The 24,239-nt window shown below is 38.4% G+C and overlaps 1 protein-coding gene across 3 annotated transcripts; it reads left to right on the top strand.

Moving 5' to 3' along the window:
* Nucleotides 1-7,842: 7,842 nt before the first annotated feature.
* Nucleotides 7,843-23,906, top strand: FBXO4 (F-box protein 4). Of its 3 annotated transcripts, XM_061129871.1 has the most exons (8): nucleotides 7,960-8,076; nucleotides 8,734-8,809; nucleotides 9,314-9,549; nucleotides 11,469-11,689; nucleotides 15,620-15,695; nucleotides 15,804-15,979; nucleotides 20,822-20,997; nucleotides 21,398-23,906. In XM_061129871.1, exons 2-8 carry the CDS (start codon nucleotides 8,765-8,767, stop codon nucleotides 21,485-21,487), a joined length of 1,020 nt encoding a protein of 339 aa, XP_060985854.1. In that variant the 5' UTR covers nucleotides 7,960-8,076; nucleotides 8,734-8,764; the 3' UTR covers nucleotides 21,488-23,906. The 3 variants fall into 3 exon arrangements, with proteins under 3 accessions (XP_060985853.1, XP_060985852.1, XP_060985854.1); XM_061129870.1 differs by lacking the exon at nucleotides 8,734-8,809 and having other exon boundaries at nucleotides 7,843-8,076; nucleotides 11,469-11,596; nucleotides 21,398-23,905; XM_061129869.1 differs by lacking the exon at nucleotides 8,734-8,809 and having other exon boundaries at nucleotides 7,843-8,076; nucleotides 21,398-23,903.
* The last annotated feature ends 333 nt before the right edge of the window (nucleotides 23,907-24,239 follow it).

Raw genomic sequence — 24,239 nt, 5'->3', positions numbered from 1 at the left:
TTGCTCCCTCTGCCCACTATGCCCTCTACCTGACTCTTAATATAAGAACTTCAGCTTCGCAGGCCTTTCCCAAGTTCAAAATATAAATTTAATCAGAGAAGTGAGAAAATGCAGAAACAAAGGAAAACGGTCAAACAAGACAAAATAATGATTTAGCCATTAAACAAAGTCAAGGACCTTTAGTTCCTTCTCAGGGGTTATAGATAATGTTATAAACCATATCCTTTGAGCTGTTTTGCAAATACTCAAACTCGCACCTTGTGGAAGAAGATATGAACCAGAAGGTTGTTGCTGTTGACTGCCACCAGCCAATCAGAAGAATGTCCACAGGCTGATCAGGTACTCTGCAACTCTCTCCCTTACCCTGTCTTTAAAAAACTTTATCTGAAAGCCATCAGTGAATCTGGAAGTCTTCTTTTGAGCACTAGTTATGCATGCTCCTTGTTGTGTGTCTGCAATAGATGGTGCACTATCCTTCACAATCTGGGTGTCAGTAGATTGGCTTTTCATGCATATAGGCAATGGACTCAAGTTTGGTTTGATAATGTATTGACAGTATTATTCTGGTCCTGATAACCTTCAGACAGAGTAGTTTAATGGTTAGGAATATGGGTTCTAGAGTCAGAGGCTTGATTAAACCCCAGCTCTCTTGTTTCTTAGCTGTGTGACACCATATAAATTATTCAACCTTTTTGTGCCTTAGCATTCTGTTGTTTAACACAGGAATAATAATGGTACGTACTTCACAGGTTGAAAGAAAAAAATGAGTTAATATTCAAAGTGCTTATTCAATAAAGCAGAAGTAGATGTTTTTCTGGAACTCTTGCTTTTTCGATGATCCAATGGATGTTGGCAATTTGATCTCTGGCTCCTCTGACTTTTCTGAATCTAGCTTGAACATCTGGAAGTTCATGATTCACGTACTGTTGAAACCTGGCTTGGAGAATTTTGAGCATTACTTTACTAGCATGTGAGAAGAGTGCAATTACGCGGTAGTTTGAACATTTGGCATTGCCTTTCTTTGGGATTGGAATGAAAACTGACCTTTTCCAGCCCTGTGGCCACTGCTGAGTTTTCCAAATTTGCTGGCATATTGAGTGCAGCACTTTCACAGCATGATCTTTTAGGATTTGAAATAGCTCAGCTGGAATTCCATCACCTCCATTAGCTTTGCTCGTAGTGATGTTTCCTAAGGCCCACTTGACTTCGCATTCCAGGATGTCTGGCTCTAGGTGAGTAATCACATCATCATGGTTATCTGGGTCATGAAGATCTGTTTTTGTATCATTCTTCTGTGTATTCATGCCACCTCTTCTTAATATCTTCTGCTTCTGTTTGGTCCATAGCATTTCTGTCCTTTATTGTGCCCATCTGTGCATGAAATGTTCCCTCAGTATCTATTAATTTTCTTGAAGAGATCTCTAATTTTTCCCATTCTATTGTTTTCCTCTATTTCTTTGCATTGATCACTGAGGAAGGCTTTCTTATCTCTCCTTACTAATTACTTGGAACTCTGCATTCAAATAGGTATATCTTTCGTTTTCTCCTTTGCCTTTAGCTTTTCTTCTTAGCTGTTTGTAAGGCCTCCTCAGACAACCATTTTGCCTTTTTGGATTTCTTTTTCTTTGGGATGGTCTTGATCACTGCCTCCTTTCAGTGTCACAAACCTCTGTGATCACTGCCTCCTTTCAATGTTATGAACCTCTGTCCAAGTTCTTCAGGCACTCTGTCAGGTCTAATCCCTTGAATCTATTCGTCACTTACACTGTATAATCATAACGGGTTTGATTTAGGTCATACATGGATGGTTTAGTGGTTTTCCTTAGTTTCTTCAATGTAAGTCTGAATTTGGCAATAAGGAGTTCATGATTTGAGCTACAGTCAGCTCTTGGTCTTGTTTTTGCTGACTGTATAGATCTCCATCTTTTGTTGTGAAGAATATAATCAATCTGATTTCGGTATTAACCATCTGTTGATGTCCATCTGTAGAGTCTTCTCTTATGTTGTTTGAAAGAGGGGGTTTGCTATGACCAGTGCGTTCTCTTAGCAAAACTGTTAACCTTTGACCTGCTTCATTTTGTTTTCAAAGGCCAAATTTGCCGGTTACTCCAGGTATCTCTTGATTTCCTACTTTTGCATTCCAGTCCCCTATAATGAAAAGAACATCTTTTTGGGGTATTAGTTCTAGAAGGTCGTGTAGGTCTTCATAGAACTGTTCAACTTCAGCTTCTTCAGCATTACTGATTGGGGCATAGACTTGGATTACAAGGATTGTTCCTTGGAAACAAACAGAGATCATTCTGTCGTTTTTGAGACTGCATCCAAGAACTGCACTTTGGACTCTTGTTAACTGTGGGCTACACCATTTCTTCTAAGGGATTCTTGCCCACAGTAGTAGATATAATGGTCATCTGAGTTAAATTCACCCAATGCAGTCCATTTTAGTTCACTGATTCCTAAAATTTTGATGTTCACTTTTGTCAGCTCCTATTTGACCACTTCCAATTTACGTTGATTCACCCTACCTGCCTCCTGAGAAATCTGTTTGCAGGCCAAGAAGCAACAGTTAGAACTGTATATGTAACAACAGATGGTTCCAAATCGGGAGAGGAGTATGTCAAGGCTGTATATTGTCACCCTGCTTATTTAACTTACATGCAGAATACATCATGCGAAATGCCATGCTGGATGAAGCACAAGCTGGAATCAAAATTGCCGGGAGAAATACTGATAACCTCTGATATGCAGATGACATCACCCTTACAGAAAGCAAAGAACTAAAGAGCCTCTTGATAAAAGTGAAAGGAGAGGGAAAAAGCTGGCTTGAAACTCAATATTCAGAAAATGAAGATCATGGCATCTGGCCCCATCTCTTCATGGCAAATAGATGGGGAAACAATGGAAATAGAGACTTTATTTTTGGGGGCTCCTAAATCACTGCAGATGGTGACTACAACCATGAAATTAAAAGACGTTTGCTCCTTGGAAGAAAAGTTATGACCAACCTAGACAGCATATTAGAAAGCAGAGACATTACTTTGCCAACAAAGGTCTGTCTAGTCAAAGCTACGGTTTTTCCAGTAGTCATGTATGGATGTGAGAGTTGGACTGTAAAGAAAGCTGAGCGCCGAAAAATTGATGCTTTTGAACTGTGGTGTTGGAGAAGAATCTCGAGAGTCCCTTGGACTGCAAGGAGATCCAACCAGTCAATCCTAAAGGAAATCAGTCCTGAATATTCATTGGAAGGACTGATGCTGAAGCTGAAACTCCAATACTTTGGCCACCTGATGTGAAGAACTGACTCATTGGAGAAGACTGTGATGCTGGAAAAGATTGAGGGCAGGAGGAGAAGGGGGCAATAGTAGATGAGATGTTGTTGGATAGCGTCATGGACTTGATGGACATGAGTTTAGCAAGCTCCTGGGTTTGGTTCTGGAAAGGGAAGCCTGGTGTGCTATATATGGTCCATGGGGTTGTAGAGTCAGACATGACAGAGCAACTGAAGTGATTATCTGCCTTACTCATCAACTGGAATAATTAACTGCCCCCTTTTTTTGACCTCGTCACTTTTGGAATATTAGGTCCCCAACCAGGGATTGAAACTAGGCTCTCAGCAGTGAGCACGGAATCCTAACCACTGGGCTGCCTAGGAATTCCCAAATGCCTGGTTCTTGTTCTGGCTAGTGAGCACTCACTAACATTTGCTTACTTCAAGTGGTGCTGGCATTCTAAGTGGGAAGCAGTTTTCAGAGAGGAAATCACTGACTGTATAGGCACCTTAAATGTTTACAATAAGTATGGCTGGAAGAAAACTTAACAATTTTCAGAAGTTTTTCAGCTCCAGTCTCCAAATGTATATATACCTGTTACAGTATACCAACTTCCACAGTTACCATTCAGCTTCAATTACTGGGCTTCTGGTTTCACACTCACTTTTGGTCTCACATTTAACTCAAGTCAGATGCATTTAATAAATATTAGTCATCTAAATATTATGCATACCCTGTTTAAAAATAGATTAAACTGTGGTAAATTCACATGACTGAGTAGCATGTAGCTTTAAAAAGCAAAGAGGAATATTTCTTTAAAATGCTATGGAGTGGTATTACTAAGTGAAAAGGTGGAGAAGGTATACAGTACTATTTAAGAGTATAAATGTGTTTGTATAACCTTGTTTGCTTATATTTAAAAAGAAAAAAACTTAAAAAAATGGTTATCTATGGTGAAAGGAGGAGATGGGGGAGCGGAATCAGATGTAGGGGATCAGGATGTAAACTAGACTTCTCTGAATATATGGTGAATTTTGTCCATTGGCTTGGGAATCATGTACTACATTTTTGCAGTTTTTTAAAAATACGATAACATCAAAAATTAAAGAAAACTCCTAAAAATCCAAACCAAAATGAAGCAAATTAACTGTAATTGTGTAGCAAGTTGGTGGCTTCAATACATAGGAATGTTTCAGTTACCTTTCAGTTTAGTCACTCAGTTTAGTCAACCCCATGGACTGCAGCACGCCAGGCCTCTCTATCCATCACCAACTCCCAGAGCCTACTCAAATTCATGTCCATCATGTCGGTGATGCCATCCAACCATCTCATCCTCTGTCATCCCCTTCCCCTCCCGCCTTCAATCTTTCCCAGCATCAGGGTCTTTTCCAATGAGTCAGTTCTTCGCATCAGATGGCGAAAGTATTGGACTTTCAGCTTCAGCATCAGTCCTTCCAATGAATATCCAGGACTGATTTCCTTTAGGATTGACTGGTTTGATCTCCTTGCAGTCCAAGGGACTTTCAAGAGTATTCTCCAACACCACAGTTCAAAACCATCAATTCTTCAGTGCTCAGCTTTCTTTATCAGCCAACTCACATCCATACATGACTACTGGAAAAATCGCAGCTTTTACTAGATGGATGGACCTTTGTTGGTAATGTCTCTGCTTTTTAATATGCTGTCCATGTTGGTCATAGCTTTTCCTCCAAAGAGTAAGGATCTTTTAATTTCATGGTTGCAGTCACCATCTGCAGTGATTTTGGAGCCCCCCAAAATAAAGTCTGTCACTGTTTTCATTGCTTCCCCATCTATTTGCCATGAAGTGATGGGACCGAATGCAATGATCTTAGTTTTCTGAATGTTGAGTTTTAAGCCAACTTTTTCACTCTTTCACTTTCATCAAGAGGCTCTTAATTCTTCTTTGCTTTCTGCCATAAGGGTGGTGTCATCTGCATGTCTATTTCTCCCAGCATTCTTGATTCCAGCTTGTGCTTCTTCCAGTCCAGCATTTCGCATGATGGCCTCTGCATATAAGTTAAATAAGCAGGGTGACAATATACAATCTTCACATATTCCTTTCCTGATTTGGAATCAGTTACCTTTAAAACACAGTAATTTGGACACCCTTAGGGTGATATCCCCAAGGGCAAATAGAACTGGAAAGAAATCAACTTCCTTGGTACCTATGTTGTTATTAAGAATGAAAATTGAAATGTATGCAATTAGAAATGAGAATTTTCAGTGTAAGAGAAGAGATGTGAAATTAAAGTAAAAATTTTGTAGTTCTAAATTTGAATAGGAAATAACAACTCTATTTATATGAAGACCACTAAATAATGTCCAAATACCATTTCCCAATAAAGTGAAGTAGGGCTCCTTGGAGATAAAGCTGATTCCGATCTTGGGGAGGGTATTCAAATGGTTGATGAGGGATAATTTTTCTTTAATTATTTAATAAAAGGAATTACAAAATTTGAATAGCAACATTTTTCAACTGTAAACAAATAACAATTCATTGATAACTGCTAAATCCTTTGAAGTGAGAAGTTTATGGAGCATTCAGTTACGAATGGATCAGGCTTTTGAAACCATTAATCAGTTTGACATCAGAAAACAAGAATGACTTACTTTGAGACTTCCCTGGGAATTCATTTTCTAAGAGTTGAGAACCATTTCAGTACTTCATACTTAAACTGATTTATTTTTGTTATTCCTAGAGAGGTAGGAGAAATGGCAATTAATGTATGGTTATTTTTTTTGTCTGGACTGCCTTGCAGAACTAAGCCTGAAATTGGATTGGTTATTGGCTCCTAGCAATGTCATGCAAGATAAATGATGAAACTTAATATTCAGGTCTCACAGAACCTCTGGGGCTTTATTGGATTTCTGTTATTTGACATTTAGAGCCCCAGATAATTTACTTTTGAAGTGTAAATACAGGCTCGTAAGCACTGTGTCCATTATTAAGCCTTATCATGCTCTGCTATGTAGAATATAAATATTCTACATAGATACAGATAGAGATGAATATTATGTTAAATATATATTTAACTATTTCTATAAATACACACAACTTATCTGTATGTTTTCTGTAGCCTATCATGATCCTTACAGGCTTAAATGGTTTTGTGAAGTTGCTGATCCTCTGTTCTATTTTTGAAGGCTATTAAAAAAATGGGATTAATTTCCCACTCTTGGGCACATATCTGGACAAAACTATAATTCAAAAAATACATGTACCCCATGTTCATAGCAGCAGTATTCACACCAGCCATGACATGGAACAACTGAATGTCCATGGACAGATGAATTGAGAAAGAAGATGTGGTATATACACAAACAATGGAATATTACTGAGTCATAAAAAAGAAGATAATAATGCCATTTGCAGCAACATGACTGGACAGGGAGTAAACATAGTGAAGTCAGAGAAAGACAAATACCATATCACTTTTGTGTGAAAACTAAAACATGACACAAATGAACATATCTTCAAAACAGACTCACAGAGATAGACCACAGACTTATGGGTGCCAAGGGGAAGGGGGGTGGGGGAGGGATGAAGGGGGAGTTCTGGGTTAGCAGAAGCAAACTATTATATATAGAATGGATAAACAACAAGATCCTACTGAATAGCACAGGGAACTATGTTCAATAGCCTGTGTTAAACTGTAGCAGAAAAGAATATTAAAAAGTATATATAAAGTATATATATATATATATATATATATATACATACGTCTAACTGAATCACTTTGCTGCACACCAGGAATGAACACATAAATCTACTTTGAAAGGTTGCAACAACAAAAAAAGGATTTTTTTAAATGGGTGATTTGGGTAATACATGAGAGAATGTTTTAACAATTGAGATAAGACAGTGGTGGGCAGAGGCTGATTCTGAAATTTAGAAATTTCCATAGTTGATTATTTTCACGAAGAGAATGGGTAGCTGCATGTCCTGGAAACTGCAGGTTGAAATTTAAACCAGGTTTCAATTTCAGTTCAGTGGCTCAGCCCTGTCCGACTCTTTGTGACCCAATGGACTACTGTACACCAGGCTTCCCTGTCCATCACCAACTCCAGGAGCTTGGTCAGACTCATGTCCATCGGTTGGTGATGCCACCCAACCATCTCATCCTCTGTCTTCTCCTGCCTTCAGTCTTTCCCAGCATCAGGCATTGCGCCCCAAATAGTGGAAGACGGCCATTTGTTGCATAAGTAAGAGTCTGCGCAGACCCAGGCAAAGAGGAAATGAGTTCCACACAGAGGGACGGCGTTGGGTGAAGTAATACAGTTACAGAGGGGCTAAGGGCGAGAGATCTTGTATCAATGTGTGAGGTCAGCGCGCCTGAGGTTGAGGCCTTAAGTGAGGGGAGCAGTGATTTCTGGTGGGAGCTTCAAGCTCAGCTGCGAACCACGCTCAATTGGGCCATCTCTCCATTCTCTCCCCGGCTCTGGAGGCTTCTTCATCTGGGGTGGGACCGAGCCAGGAGGGCAGGGGGTTGGGGGGAACGCAGGGAGCGGAGCTGGGGGGGGGGAAGGGAAGGGCGAGGAGGCGGGGCGCGGTTGCGCCGCGTCACCCTGCGACGCGTCCGGAGAGGCGTAGGCAGCCATGGCGGGAAGCGAGCCTGGCAGCCGAGGGAGCTCTCCTCAGCCTCCTCACAGCGACTGGGGCCGCCTGGAGGCGGCCTTCCTCAGCGGCTGGAGGAACTTCTGGCAGTCGGTTGGCAAGGAGAGGGCGGCTCCAAGGGCCTCCGCGGAGGAGACAGACGAGGAGGCCAGTTCTCTGACGCGGCTGCCGGTGAGCGTCGGTCGCCGCCCGCGAGGAACCGAGGGAGGGGCGCTCGCTGGGGCGGCCTCTTGGGGGGCCGGGGAGGGGGTAGCCCGCTGGGCCCAGCCTATGTCTGGCTCGGTCCATGCAGCTTTACGGGCACTGTCGTCACTTGAGGGGCAGCAGTTGAAAAGAGACGCCTTAGCGTTGACGCTTGGTGCCTGGCAGCCGGACCGAAGGTTGCTGCGAAACTCACCTGCAAGGAGCGCCCTGGTAACCTGCCAGGTCACCCTCAGGTTTTCTCCCCCCAAACGAGTTTGGGGACTGGGACACCCTGAACGTCTGGTTGAGGAAATGCTGAAACCATTCCAGACATGCTGGAAAAGCATGGACAGCGTTCAACGTCTGTGTTCTCAGCATCTTTCATCCTAGGCTTCACGTATCAAAACACTCTCTGAGGGTTTTGCGGCTATTATCTTACCGTGTATTTCAAGTAACAAAACCGACAAGTGAAATTAAGTAACTAAGTTACAAGGGCCTCAAGTTACAGCAGGCCTTCAGAATTACACACCTCATTCCTTGTTAAACTTTTTAGGAAGATGGGAAAACGGCGAGAGGAAAATATCTTAGAAATTAAAATTCTGTATCTTAGCTGGACTGTTGTCACTTCCCTCTGAGGTACATCAGAAATCGAAAACTGCAGGCTTGAATTTCCTCCATGGTTCTCCTTTCAGAGATAACAGATTTTTACAGAAGAACACAGGTGACAGATACACTCTAATTTGATCTAATGATAAAATCAAAAGTTTGCTCACTTGATAAAGATTTTATTTTGAAGAATAAATTATTTTATTAAGTAATTTAATGCAAATAATGTGGTAGAATATTCATGAGGAGAAATTAAATAAACTGATTATTTTGCTTGAAAAGTACCAGAACAGTGGGTGGTTTTTCAGGAATGTGTCAGTGTGTCAAAATGAAGTGTTCATTATGATTCTACCCTGAGGCAGGAAGTTAACTTCAGCATGGTAAATTTCATTATTAAAGATAATGACTGTTAAGTTGATCTTTTGCTATTTAGTATAAAAATTGTTTGTTAATTTTGTAATTTATCATGATAGATTTAATTATTAAAACAATAGATTGTTCAGTTGACCTTTAGTTTCCCAGTATAATTGTTAGTTTGTAATTTATTTTTCAAAAAAACCTATCAGCCAAGGTAAATTATTCATCCACTTTACCTACCTGCTGCTTCCCTCTGTTTCAGATTGATGTACAGCTATATATTTTGTCATTTCTTTCACCTCATGATCTATGTCAGTTGGGAAGTACAAGTCATTATTGGAATGAAACTGTCCGAGATCCAATTCTGTGGAGATATTTTCTGTTGCGGGATCTTCCTTCTTGGTCTTCTGTTGACTGGAAATCTCTTCCAGATCTAGAAATCTTAAAAAAGCCTATATCTGAGGTCACCGATGGTGCATTTTTTGACTACATGGCAGTGTAAGTATCTAGTTTTATGAATTAAAAAGAAGATACTAATTTGATTATAGGAAGTCAGTAGCCTAAGTTAGTCTTGGTCCTCCTACAAATTTGTAGCACGAATTTTGAGTCTAAGGGTCCTTTTGTAAGAATTGACAGTTAGGCTAAATAACATCCTTCAGAACCTACTGTAGAGCCAAAAAAAAAAAAAAAAGTCTGTGACAGAAGATAGCACCTAAAAAAAAAAGAAGAGTATTTGTGCTTTCGGTAAGGATTGTTTTCCTGTGCTAGACGTCCTAGCTACGTGTGGGTTTTTTTTTTTCCCCCTGTATTTTAAGTTATTTGGAATCCTTATTCCAATACAGATGCCATTACATCAAGTCTTGTGAGACTTGTTGACTAAAATGTGCATGTGTATAGTTTTAACAAGTAATGGCTCAGTGGTAAAGAATCCTTCTGCAGTGCAGGAGATGCGGATTCAATCCCTGGGTCAGGAAGATGCCCTGGAGGAGAAAATGGCAACCCACTCCAGTATTCTTGCCTGGAAAATCCCATGGACAGAGAAGCCACGGGTACTCAAAAGTCAGACACGACTTAGTGACTAAACAGCATAGCACTGTAGTCTCACTTGCTGGTTACTTCTCCATTGTCCCACAGCCAGCCAAGATATCAGGTGTATCTTTGGTGCTATGAAAACATGTTTTCATAGGGATAGTAATAATCATAGTAACGAACATTTGTGATCTGACTCAATGGATATGAATCTGAGCAAACTCAAGGAGATACTGAAGGACACGGGAGCGTGGCGTGCTGCAGTCCACGGGGTTGGAGAGAAACGATTTAGTGGCAAACAGCATGACTATTTGTGAGCATATAAATTATTTCTGATTCTTGTGATCTTGGGTTGATTGTTATTACTCAAATAATGCAAATTAAAAAAACTGAAGTTCAGACCATAAGTGACTTATATGACTAATTAAAGTGGTGAGGCTTGGCCAAATCTACCCAGCTGCAATGATGACTTTTTTTTTTCCTTCTTAAATTACAAGATTCCTAAGTAAAGATGATTTTCTTATAAAGTTAATGATTATCTTAACCAGCTTGATTTAAAGGGCTTTAGGTTTTATTTAGATTTGAGCAACTTTGTTTTAATTTTTGATAACTTTGAATCGCTAGTTTAGAAATTTATGGCTATTGAAAAAGTTGTTTCTTTCACATGATTCTTAGTTTGCTAGGTTACCTGTAATAAGTACTTATTGAACTGTTAGTGTTAATGGAAGTACCCTAAGAAATTCAGTTACATTGGTAGCTTTAGTAATTTTTTTCTTTCTTACCTCTAAGGACATTTTTATGCTAACTATCTATGTAGTTTAGGGCAGGGTTTCTGTCTTGGCACTACTGACATTTTGGACCGGATGTTATGGGAACTGTCTTGGGTGTGCATTGTATTATGTTTAATAGCATCCCAGGATCTGCTAGATGTCATAGGTGTCAGTAGCACTGCCCCACTCCCCCTGTAGTTGTGATGACAAAAATATCTCCAGACATTAGCAGATGTTCCCAGGGGGTGCAAAATCTCCCCAGGTTGAGAATCACTGCTCTATGTAGTGAATTTTAACCATTAAGACACATGTTAGACCAAGTGTTTCATGAGAGAATCTAAATGAAAAATTAGAAAGTAACTGCTTCCAGGGGAAGACTTCCTCAGTTAATTGACCATGACTACTTCCATAGCACCTTGTGCTTTTTCTATCACGGCACTTGACATATATATTATTGATATAATAGTATCTGTCCTCCACTGCCCTCAATGAGGATTAGGATGGTAACCATTGTATCCCTTTTGTCTAGCAAGTTTTCAATGCATTATATATTGTTGAATGATTAAATAGCTAAGTAAATATTTGTGTTAATTTTCTAATTGTGACAATTTTATACAGCTATAAAATGTGCTGTCCACATACAAGAAGAGCCTCAAAATCTAGCCGTCCTATGTATGGAGCTGTCACCTCATTTTTGCACTCATTGATCATTCAGAATGAACCACGATTTGCCATGTTTGGACCAGGTTTGGAAGAATTAAATACATCTTTGGTGTTGAGTTTGATGTCTTCTGAGGAACTTTGCCCAACAGCTGGTTTGCCTCAGAGGCAGATTGATGGTAATTTTCATGTTAATGTACAATTCATAATAATTCAAACACTTTGGGCTTGACTCTAGTATTACATAGAAAAAAATTAGTTTTTTAAATTATTTAACTCTTTGATGTAATGAAATGTACTAATTTGATGGATGGGAGCCCTCACGTCTCTATGGACTGAAAGAATTAATTTACTTTTTTATAAGAGGTAAGCTTTCTCTTACTTCCTCAGTCCAGAATATGAGATTATGTGACAGCAAATTGTATATTGTCAAAATGTTGTACCATATTTTAAAAGAATGTTACAGTAAAAACCATTCAGCATCTACTATATTCAAAGTATTTTGATGTGTCTTGGAATTTCAAAAAAGAGCTAAATTGTCACCTTACCTTTATTTCTATGAAAAACAACAGGAACAACAACCATGTAGTTAATTTGGTAACTAGGATTTATAATAAACATGTGTAATAGTGCTCTAGCTTCTGCTTTACTTTTTCATTTGTTGAGGGTACCTATTAGATACTAAAGATGCAGTGATTTAAAACAAACAACATCAAAAACCTCCTCTTTGCCCTGAAAGGTGATTAGTCTAGGTGAGGGCAGAGACATGTGTACAGGTGATTAGAATATGGTGTAATGAGCTTCTGGGTAGAAAGGTAAGGGTCATAGAAGGCTCTGCATTGAACATGATGCCTTATATGAGTCATTTTGATAAGCAGGGGTAAGCCATCAAAAAAAAGACAGGGTAAAATATTCTAAGCAGTGAGAACTACATCTCTAAATTCTCAAAGTTCTGGGTGTGCATGACATACTTGAAGTAGCTCTGTGTGTCTAGAGTGGGACCAGGTGAGAAGATGCTTATATGTCAAACTTAAGCATTATATTGAAGGATTTGAAGCAGGAAAGTAAGATGATCAAGATGGCATTTTAGGTAGATCACTCTGCTCCTGAGTGGAGAATTGATTAGAAGGGGCTTCAAAGGCATGAATACCCATTAAGAAACCACTATAATATTGTGATAAATATGAAGGATATGGAATTGACTCCATGTGTATCAGCAGTAATAAGGATAATTCCTGGTTTTGGGGACTTATTTTCATATCGGATGATGGTGTCATTTTCTAGGTTAAGGAAACACAGGAGTAGGAAGAGAAACATTTTATACAAGCAGAGATGCCTCCTATAAGCTAGCCATTTGAATGTGAGTTCCATTAGACCAGAAATCTCAGCCTTTTTTTTTTTTTAAGAGGTTTTTTTGTTTTTGTTTTTTAAACTGTTTTTGGCTGCACTGGGTCTTTGCTGCTGCATGTAGGCTTTTTCTAGGTGCAGTGAGCTGGGGCTGCTCTTCATCGCAGTGCTCAGGTTTCTCATTTTGGTGACTTCTCTTGTTGCAGAGCAAAGGCATGCACGCGTCAGTAGTTGCAGCATTCAAGCTCAGTAGTTGTGGTGCACAGACTTAGTTGCTCTGCGACATGTGCAATCATTCCAGACCGTATCCCTTGCATTGACAGTTGGATTCTCAACCACTGGACCACCAGGGACGTCTCTCTTGTCAGCTTTATTCTTAGTTGTATCTGTAGTGCCAGGCACATAGTAGACATTCAATAGGTATTTGATGAATAAATGAATGGTTTAATGGAATACTTCATGCATTCATGTCTCAAAAGAAAGATCTGGGCTAGAAAAGAAGATTTGGGAATCATTTGAAGTCCATGTGGACTTGGAAGTTTCTGAGGATAAAGAAGAAGATTGTGAGCCAGGTGTTATAATATTCAGTGAATGTTAGGAGAAAGGGATTATCAAAAGTAGATTCATAAGTGACCTGGTTAAGGATGGGGAGATGGTATTAGAGCTAAATGGTGTGTGTGTCTCAAAGAGGTGGAGTTTTTTCAAGAGAGTTGGTGAGTAATGGTTTAAGACATGGCATTGAGGAGTAAGAGAACACTCATCTCTGTACCCTGAGATGTGAGAGAGTAAGCAGTTTAGTTGCTGGAAGCCGACTGCAAGAGAAGCAGCACCTAGGCACAGGCCAGTTTCAGGTCAGGTCATGAGGTGGAAGGAACCCATTTCAATAAGAGCTTGGGGATTTGGGGGAATTGACTGATTATGAAATTGCCATTTCATTCTCAAGAGTGATTGTGAGTGTTTGAAATTGCCAGTCTAACTGTGCTTCAGATCCTGCAAGGTCAGGGAATGGTAAAGGGATGAGTCATTGGCAAGCTGGGGCAAAACAGCATGCAAATCTTATTGGACTTATTAGATGTGTTGAGAAGGTAGTTCCTGGAAGTTAAACTGATGAAAACAAAGATCAGAGACATGGTTGTTGTTCAGTTACTCAGTTGTATCCGATTCTTTGCGATCCCATGGACTGCAGTATGCCAGGCTTCCTTCACCATCTCCTGGAGCTTGCTCTAGATGCATATCCTTTGAGTCAGTGACACCATGCAACCATCTCGTCCTCTGTTGTCCCCTTCTCCTCCTGACTTCTACCTTTCCCAACATGGTAGAATATTTTTATGATATCTTTGGGAAGTCCATTGGTGGTGGAAGACTAGGGCCACTTTGCCTGAAATGCTTGCAGACCCTGCTAAGATCTCTATATAATGTGTTGCCTGAAATGGTGATGTAAGATAGTATGGCATGATAAATGTCTAGATTGGTTATAATGCAGGGATTAAGGATATGAAAGATGGCGTTGTCCTTGGGCTTCCCTGGTGGCTCAGATGGCAAAGAGTCACCTGCAATGCAGAAGACCTGGGTTCAATCCCTGGGTTGGGAAGATACCCTGGAGAAGGGCATGGCAACCCACTCCAGTATTCTTGCCTGGAGAATCCCCGTGGACTGAGGAGCCTGGTGGGCTACAGTCCATGGGGTCGCAAAGAGTTGGACATGACTGAGCAACTAAGCACAGCACAATGAGGTAAGTAGAGGCCATGTTATATTAAAGTTTTATTTATCTGAAGAGCAGCGGCTTTGAAGGGAAGAGATGTAATTAAAGACATTTTAAAGCAGTCTCTCCAGCTGCTGTCAGAAGATGGGATAGTAGGGAACAGAAGTGGATTTAGAAGCATAGTTAGAAATGATTACAGAAGTTCAGGTGAGACATGATGATATCTAAATTAAAGGTGTGGGTGGGAATGGAGAGGAGTAGACAGATCTAAAAGGATGTTTATTAATATATAGACACAAAGCCAAAGAGGAGGAGAAAGATCTTTCCAGGAGGCAAGAGGAGAATCAACCCCTGAGTGTTAACACAAAGAAGGGAAGGAGTTAAGAAAGAAGGACAAATAATAGTGTTGAATGATTTAGATATAAAATATAGTAAGAAGTAATATTTAGCGCCTGTTACTTTTCAGTTATGTATGTGATCTTCTTTAATGCTTACAATAACCCTAAAAAATGTGTATTATTTATTTCAGTGCCAAAACCAAGGCTCACAGAAGCATGGGTATATGTGACAAATTCTAGCTCAAATCTAATTTCAAATTTCAGTGTTTGCCATATTTCTTCAATTTTCTAAGACACCATGAATTTTAAAATACCTTTTCAGAGTGCAGGGAAAAAACCCATTTGGTTGAATGTGTACGTGGAGTATGAGACTAATGAGAAACATAAAAAAAGTGAAACTAAGTCAGTCTTGGGGATAAGTAGTTGTTATGATGAAGCTGCTACTGATAGGATAAGAATAAAGTTAATGATGATAGTGATGATGGTAAAAAAAAAAAAAGCAATGTTAAAGTCTAAGAGTTTTTTATTCTGTATCCGTAGTTTACTATTTTGTGAATGAAAATTGCATATAGCATCTTTTCTTCAACATAAATATTTTATTCCAAAGCTATATATAGCTTGTCATAGTTTTTTGTTTGCTCTTTTTATACTAAGTAATTTTTTCATTGTCATCTTTTGCTATCTTTATCTTTTGTTTTGATAACTGTAATTTTCTCCTTTAGGTATTGGATCAGGAGTTAGTTTTCAGTTGAGCAATCAACATAAATTCAACATCCTAATACTATATTCAACTACAAGGTAAGGCTACCTACTTAGCAGCCTACGTGAGACATCAGTAATAGAATATTTTAGGGGGGGGTGAAGCCTGTTTAGTGTCTATGTTTTATATTTACATTTTTCTTATAGAAAGGAAAGAGATAGAGCGAGGGAAGAACATACGAGTGCAGTTAACAAGATGTTCAGTATACAAAATGAAGGGGATGATCAACAAGGGAGCCGGTACAGTGTAATTCCACAAATTCAGAAGGTGTGTGAAGTTGTTGATGGGTTCATCTATGTTGCAAATGCTGAAGCTCATAAAAGTAAGCATTATCTCATTTTCTTTTTAAAAGCGCTTTCTTTGCAAAGCAAATAAGAAAGTATTTTTATAGGCTTTATTGTGGCTTGTTAAGAATATCATGGCTAATTTTATCAGTGTGATTCTGTTAATATTATTACTATCAATATTGGATTCTCAAACCTCGATGTGCATTAGGATCACCTGCGGATCTTGTTAAAGACATGGCAGCCTGATTCCTATCCTGATGGATTATGACTCATAGATGTGGGTTATGTCTTGGCTCTGTTTTTTTAAACAAACTTTACAGAATTCTGATGCACACTGTAACTACATAGTATTTTTTTGTTGTTTCATGCTTCTGTACTTTTATTTATTGATATTTTGTTTGCTTTTGGCCTTATTCAAATAATTTATGCAGTTAAATGAAAAATTTTAGCTTATTTTAATCATCCAGATAGTAGAGAGGTTGCTGGAGTGTTTAATAAAGTGGATTAGTTAAGAACATGCTCCATATATTCTGAATAATTGCCGTTCACATTGATAAATATCATGAAAATAGAATACTATTGGGCCATAAGCTGATATTGTTATTTCTTTCCCAAATCCTTTGTGAACAAGGTAGGGTGTAAATATACAATATATTATTCTCACTTGGAAAAAGGTAGAAGCAGTCCACTGCTGAAAGAGTTTACAGTTTATAGTGCACTGAAATTAACTATAACAACAAAAGACAAGTGCAGCTCAACTACTGACTAATTGGACTCATCTCACTGCATAAATGGCCTAACAGGAGAAGACGCATACCCATTTGTAGAAGTAAATCCTTTTTACCTCAGTCTCTTCTGTTCTTCCACATAAAACATCTAGCATTAAATTAAAAAGTATAAGATACAAAAAAAAAAAAAAAAATGAAATGACCCATTCTTAAGAGATAAAGCAGTCAATGGAAATAGACACAGAAATGGCCTCAATATTGGCATCCTCAGAAAAGGACATAAAAAGAACTATGATTAATATGTTGAAGAATCTAGTTAAAAAAAAGTGACCAGTATATGTGAACAAATAGAGATTTTCAGCAGAGAGAAAGAAGCTATGAAAAAGTAAAATGGGTGTGTTAAATACCAAAAATGCAACAGGTGAATAGTTCCTTCAATGGACATATCAACAAAGGAAACCTTTTGTGAATGTGAAGATAGATCAAGTGAAATTACTCAAATTAAAACAGAGAGATGGGTTTCCCTGGTGCTTCAGTGGTCAAGAATCTGCCTGCCAATGCAGGAGACATGGGTTTGATCCCACATGCTGCAGAGTAACTGAGCCTTTGTCCTAGAGCTTGGGAATCACAACTACTGAGCCCGTGTGCTGCAGTTATTGAAGCCCATGCACTATAGAGTGTGCTCTGCAACAGGAGAAGGCACTGCAGTGATAAGCCTGGGTACTACAATTAGAGAGTAGCCCCCACTTGCCACAATTAGAGAAAACCCACATAGCAATGAAGACCCAGCAAAGCCAGAAATTAATTAAAAAATAAAAATTTCTAAAAAGGAAAAAATTGGTAGTGGAGAGCAGAGCAAGAGCTGGGGAAAACCAATGAAAGTGATCTAACTCAGGGGTTGACATTTTCTTAAAGGCCTAGGTAGTACATATTTTAGGCATGTGAGCCATAATCTCTTAAAATTATTCAGCTCTGATACTAGAGTGCAAAAGTAGCCATAGACAGTTTGCGAATGAATGGGCTTGGCAGTTTTTACCAAAATAATTACTTATAAAAATATCTATAGTGTGTGGTATGTGGACCCCTGATTCAAATTATATGTGATTGGAGTCCCAAAATATGAAGGGAGTAAGAACAGGGAAAAAGAAATTTCTGAACAAATAATGACCAAAGCTATTTCAAAATTACTGAAAGAAAATAAACCACAGATCTAAGATTCTCAAAGAACTCTAGACATGTTAAGTAAAAAATACAGATACATCATAGCCAAACTGGTGAAAACGAAAGATAAAGAGAATATCTTGAAGGCAGCCAGGGCAAAGCAAAACGTACATATAGAGGACCAAAGATAAAGACAGAGACTTTCTGATAGAATTTTGCTGTAAGCTAGATAGTAATGAAGGGAAATCCTTATAGTATTGCAAAGGATGGGGTGGGGGGTAATATCCAGCAGAGATATCTTTCAAAATGAAGGCAAAATCAAGACATTTTTTAGACAAACAAAATCTGAGAAAGTTCAGTCAGCAAATTTTTATTATAATAAGTATTAAAGGAAACTTCAGCGAGTATAGTATACCAGGTGGAAAACTACATTTACAGAAAGAAACAAAAAGCCTTGGGCTAGAAACAGTATAGCTATACATAAAATATTTTTTTCTAATTTTAATTTCTTTATCATTATTTAAAGGAAAACATCATATTTTTAAAAGTAAAATATATTGTAACAATATTACACAGCATGGGAAGACAGAAATGGAAATGTTGTATTATAAGGTTCTATATGTGAAGTTATATAATGCTTTTTAAAGGTAGACTGTTGTAAGTTTAAAATATACTTTGTAAATCTTTGAGCAACCAACCCCTAAAATAGTGTTCAGTTCAGTGCAGTTGCTCAGTTGTGTCCGACTCTTTGCCACCCCATGAACTGCAGCACGCCAAGCCTCCCTGTCCATTACCAACTCCCAGAGTTCACCCAGACCCATATCCATCGAGTCAGTGATGCCATCCAACCATCTCATTCTCTGTCGTCCCTTTCTCCTCCTGCCCTCAACCTTTTCCAGCATCAGGGTCTTTTCAAATGAGTCAGCTCTTTGCATCAGGTGGCCAAAGTACTGGAGTTTCAGCTTCAACATCAGTCCTTCCAGTGAACACCCAGGACTGATCTCCTTTAGGATGGACTGGTTGGATCTCTTTGCAGTCCAAAGGACTCTCAAGAGTCCTCTCCAACACTACAGTTCAAAAGCATCAATTCTTCAGCACTCAGCTTTCTTTATAGTCCAACTCTCACATCCACACATGACCACTGGAAAAACCATAGCCTTGACCAGACAGACCTTTGTTGGCAAAGTAATGTCTCTGCTTTCTAATATGCTGTCTAGGTTGGTCATAACTTTCCTTCCAAGGAGTAAGTGTCTTTTAATTTCCAGCCTGCAATCACCATCTGCAGTGATTTTGGAGCCCCCCAAAATAAAGTCAACCACTGTTTCCCCATCTATTTGCCTTGAAGTGATGGGATCAGATGCCATGATCTTAGTTTTCTGAATGTTGAGCTTTAAGCCAACTTTTTCACTCTCCTCTTTTACTTTCATCAAGAGGCTCTTTAGTTCTTCTTCACTTTTTGCCATAAGGGTGGTGTCATCTGCATATCTAAGGTTATTGATATTTCTCCCGGCGATCTTGAATTCCAGTTTGTGCTTCCTCCAGCCCAGCATTTCTCATGATGTACTCTGCATATAAGTTAAATATACAGGGTGACAATATACAGCCTTGACGTACTCCTTTTCCTGTTTGGAACCAGTCTGTTGTTCCATGTCCACTTCTAACTGTTGTTTCCTGACCTGCATACAGGTTTCTCCAGAGGCAGGTCAGGTAATCTGGTATTCCCATATCTTTCAGAATTTTCCACAGTTTATTGTGATCCACATAGTCAAAGGCTTTGGCATAGTCAATAAAGCAGAAATAGATGTTTTTCTGGAACTCTCTTGCTTTTTTGATGTAACAGAGATATAATCAAATAAGCCAGTAGTGAAGATAGAATGTAATCATTAAAGAAGTCAGTTCAAAAGAGCACAGGAAAAGAGGGTAAAAGGAACAAAGAATAGATGGGACAAGTCAAAATTCAATAAATATGTGATAGATTTAAATGTAGTGTGTTGATAATTACATTCAGTGTTTGCTTTCTATTAATATATAACAAATTACTGCCAACCTGGTGGCTTAAAAATGCATCTATTTATTAGCTCAGAGTTCTTTATGTCAGAAGTCTGAGTACAGCATGGCTGGGTTCTCAGCCAAGTGTCTCACAGGCTGACATTAGGGTGAGAGATGGGTTATATCCCTTTCTGGAGGTTCTGGGGAAAAATCTGTTATCTAGCTCACTCAGATTATTGACTGAATTCAGCTTCTTTCTTTTGTAGAGATGAGGTCCCTGTTTCCTTGCTGGCTGTCTGTTGGGGGCTGCCCTCAGCTTCACAGGCCATCTTCATATCTTGCTATGTGACCCCTCTGTCTTCAAATCCAGCAATGGAGTATCTCTCTGACTAGGAAGAATCTCATCTGTTTTAAGAGCTTACATGACTAGACTAGGCTCACTGATTATAGTCTCCCTTTCTTGAAGTCAGCTGTGTCTTGTAATATAGCCTAACCATGTTGGTGATATCCCATGTGTTTAGAGTCTTCTCACACTCAGAGGAGGGAATAGAAAAGAATTTGAGTTATTAGGATTATTTTAGAATTCCCCCCACTACCAAATGTCAATAACCGACACTCCCCTGAAAAGCAGAAATTTTCGGTTTCAGTAGAAAAGCTAGACTTAATCATATGTTTAAATTTTAGAAACTCTGGTCTTTGAAAGAAAGGGTAGTGATGGCTACAGAATTTGTGATAAGAAAATAATTTTATCAGAGTACTTTTGCTTTTAAACCACAGAAACATGTAAGTGGTACTGTTTTTGTTCTCTCTGATTTCATCTAAATTCTGATCCTTGCAAGGCTGATTAATGTAGTTTTATGAAAGATCAATAAATGAACGCAGCAATAGAGGGACAGATGCAGTTTATTATGTTTGGATCCTGGTAATTTTTGTAGTTTTCAATTTTGTTTTATTATTTTTTAAGTAATGAAAATTAAGGATTTTAACTATATTCCTTAGGACATGAATGGCAAGATGAATTTTCTCGTATTATGGCAATGACTGATCCAGCTTTTGGATCTTCCGGGAGACCAATGCTGGTTTTATCTTGTATTTCTCAAGCTAATGTAAAAAGAATGCCCTGTTTTTATTTGGCCCATGAGCTCCGTCTGAATCATCTAAACCACCCTTGGATGGTAAGGTTCTATTTTCTCTAGTGAGAAAAGTCTCATTTTATTTTTCACTCTAATTTCTAACTGATTTTATTTTTCTTTATTCTTTCCCATTCATTCTTTTTAAAAGAATAGCTTTCTAAAAGTCAGTTTTAGTAGCTTAATCAGTGGAAGATACTTGATATCAAAGCTGAGTTCCAAGATAAGTAATAAACCTCATATTGATAGTAATTATAAGACAGAAGAGAAGATGGTATTTTTAATCTAAACTCTGCAGAAGACAAAACTTGGTTATTCACCCAAAGTTTATTGGGATCTTTTTAGTCCTATTCGTTTTTGAGTGTCCAGAAAAATGTCCCACATAATTATAAGATTTTGTGCTTAGTTTCTTAGTAATAAATGCTCTCTTTTTATTTGCTCATAGGTCCAGGACACAGAGGCTGAAACTTTAACTGGCTTTTTGAATGGTATTCAGTGGATTCTTGAAGAAGTAGAATCTAAGCATGCAAGATGATCCTCCTTTTCAACCTTGGCAACTGAAAGCATTTGAAACTTGTTACTATGGTCATGATATGGATATTTGCTCAAGTCAGCTCATTCTGCCCTGCCTTTTTGCAGGTAGGCTTTATGTTGGACAGCCATCACTACTCTAATTTTTATATAACTTTTACTTTTTAACATAAATCAACTACAAGAAAAAAGTTTCAGTGGTAGCATTTGGCCCCAGAATGAACCATTTAGGATTTTTTAATAACTCATATATATATATTTTTAATATTAAATTCTGGAAAAAAAACAACAACAAGCTTGTGCCTCTCTCATTCTTCGTGGTTTCTCTTCTGTTCAGTTCAAAGATTGCCATCATGGGGAATAGCAAATTTGCTAAGCTTTCAATAGGTTCTTTTCAAGAACCTATTATCAGAAAATAAGTTTTATTTATTTTAAATAAATATACTGCTTAAAGATTGGAATATTCACTGAAATTTCATTTACTGGTATGGCCATACAACTTCTGTTTCTTTTCTGAAATAGTAGAAATTAACTTTTTGCCTTATTCAATACTAATTCAGTGAAAATAGCTGGAAATTCTTGCTGTTTTCAAATAACCTGAAAGCTCATGAAGTACTAAAGCCAGATTTTTTTCCTTGCTCATAAAGAAAATATTCCAGAGACATTCATGATCATATGACCTCCTACCCATTAATTGCTTCCACTTTGCAGAGGAAACAGTCCTCCTATCTGAGTGGAATTGAGGGATTTAAAAATTACAGTTGAAAAGAGCATTATATTCTCAGTGGTGCTGCACCCAAGAAATAGCCTCCATCCTACAAGCGGGTGCCATTCTGAAGAAAGGAGCTCTCACATCTTGGGTGCATTTATCTAGCCCTTAACTTGAGCACTTGTAGTTGGGGGAAGAGTGAGAAATGCTGACATCCTGCTTTTCCTAGAATGGAAGCCCTGTGACTTAGAGAATGCTGTTTCCTTGACTGCCTTGGTCTAGAATGGAGTTTCTGTCTTTCTGAGCTGGAGGAGGGATGTCTTGGTTTTTAATAACTTGGTTGTTAAAATCCCACATACTCTTACTGTTCTTACTGAGTTTTGTTTTTTGTTTTTTTTGCTGTATACTCTTAGATTTTAATGATTTTTTTAAAGTTAATTTTCTCCAGTTTCTCTGGAGAACCGTTACATGGTACTCTTCATGTTATTATGCCAAAAATACATCCTCTCCACTTTTAATTATGTGTAGTTAGTTAGGTGGCTCAGATGGTAAAGAATCTGCCTGCAATGCAGGAGACCTGGATTCAATCCCTGTGTTGGGAAGATCCCCTGGAGGAGGGCATGGCAACCCACTCAGGTATTCTTGCCTGGAGAATCCCCATAGACAAAGGAGCTTGGCAGGCTACAATCCATGAGGTTGCAAAGAGTTGGGCACGACTGAGTGACTAAGCACATGTTACCTCATTCTTTGCTGATGTTGGTAATTTCTTTTTTTCTTCATGATCAATCTGGCTTGAGTTTTATTGATTTTATAATTGTCAAAGAGCCGAGCCAGCTTTTGGTCTTACTGATTTATTCTATATTCTGTTTCATTGATTTATGCTATAATCTCTATTTTTCTGCTTTTTAAATTATAAAACTTTAATTTTCTTTTTTTTTATGTTATTAAAGGACAAATTTAGGTCATTGTAGGCTTCCCAGGAGGCACAGTGGTAAAGAATCCTGCCAGTGCAGGAGGTACAAGAGACGTGTTCCATCTCTGGGTCAGGAAGACCCCCAGGAAAAGGAAATGACAACCCACTTAAGTGTTCTTGCGCAGAAAATTCCATAGAGGAGCCTGACAGGCTACAGTCCATGGGGTTGTGAAGAGTCAGACACTACTGAGTGACTGAGCATGCACATACGCATGGGGTTGCAAAGAGTCAAAGATGACTGAGAAAATCTTTGAGTATGCATGCATTGAGTGTATTGCACTTGTATATATTGTAAATTCCAGGAGACAGTGTTATCAATTTTTGATGAAACAGTCATATGTATCAAAAAGAAATTAAAAGAAGAAAAAAATTAAAAATAATAAAAGTAATCTTTTATTCTTTTCAAGATATAGGTATACCTCATTTTATTGGTCTTTACTTTATTATGTTTTATAGATAACTGTGTATTTTACAACTTGAAGTTTTGTGGCAACCCTGCACTGAACATGTCTATCAGCACCATTTTTCCAGCAACATTTGCTCATTTAATATCTCTCTCACATTTTGGTAATTCTTATATTTCAAGCTTTTTCTTACTGTATTTGTTATGGTGATCTGTGATCAGTGATCTTTGATGTTACCACTCTGACTTGCTGAAAGCTCAGATGATGATCAGCATTTTTTAGCAGTTAAGTATTAGTTAAGATATTTACATTGTATTTTTTAAATTAATTAATTTATTTTAATTGGAGACTAATTACCTCACAATGTTGTGGTGGTTTTTTGCCATACATTGACATGAATCAGCCATGGATGTACATGTGTCCCCCATCTTGAACTGCCCTCCCACCTCCCTCCCCATCCCATCCCTCTGGACTGTCCCAGTGCACCGGCTTTGAGCACCCTGTTTCATGCATCAAACTTGGACTGGTGATCTATTTCACATATGGTAATATACATGTTTCAATGCCATTCTCTCAAATTATCCCACCCTCACCTTCCCCCACAGAGTCCAAAAGTCTGTTCTTTATATCTGTGTCTCTTTTGCTGTCTAGCATATAGGGTTGTCATTAC

This window comes from Dama dama, chromosome 25 (genome assembly GCF_033118175.1).
Source record: "Dama dama isolate Ldn47 chromosome 25, ASM3311817v1, whole genome shotgun sequence".
NCBI lineage: Eukaryota > Metazoa > Chordata > Mammalia > Artiodactyla > Cervidae > Dama > Dama dama.
The sequence above is the reverse complement of the archived record's forward strand: the minus strand, read 5'-3'. Positions and strand labels throughout refer to the sequence as shown.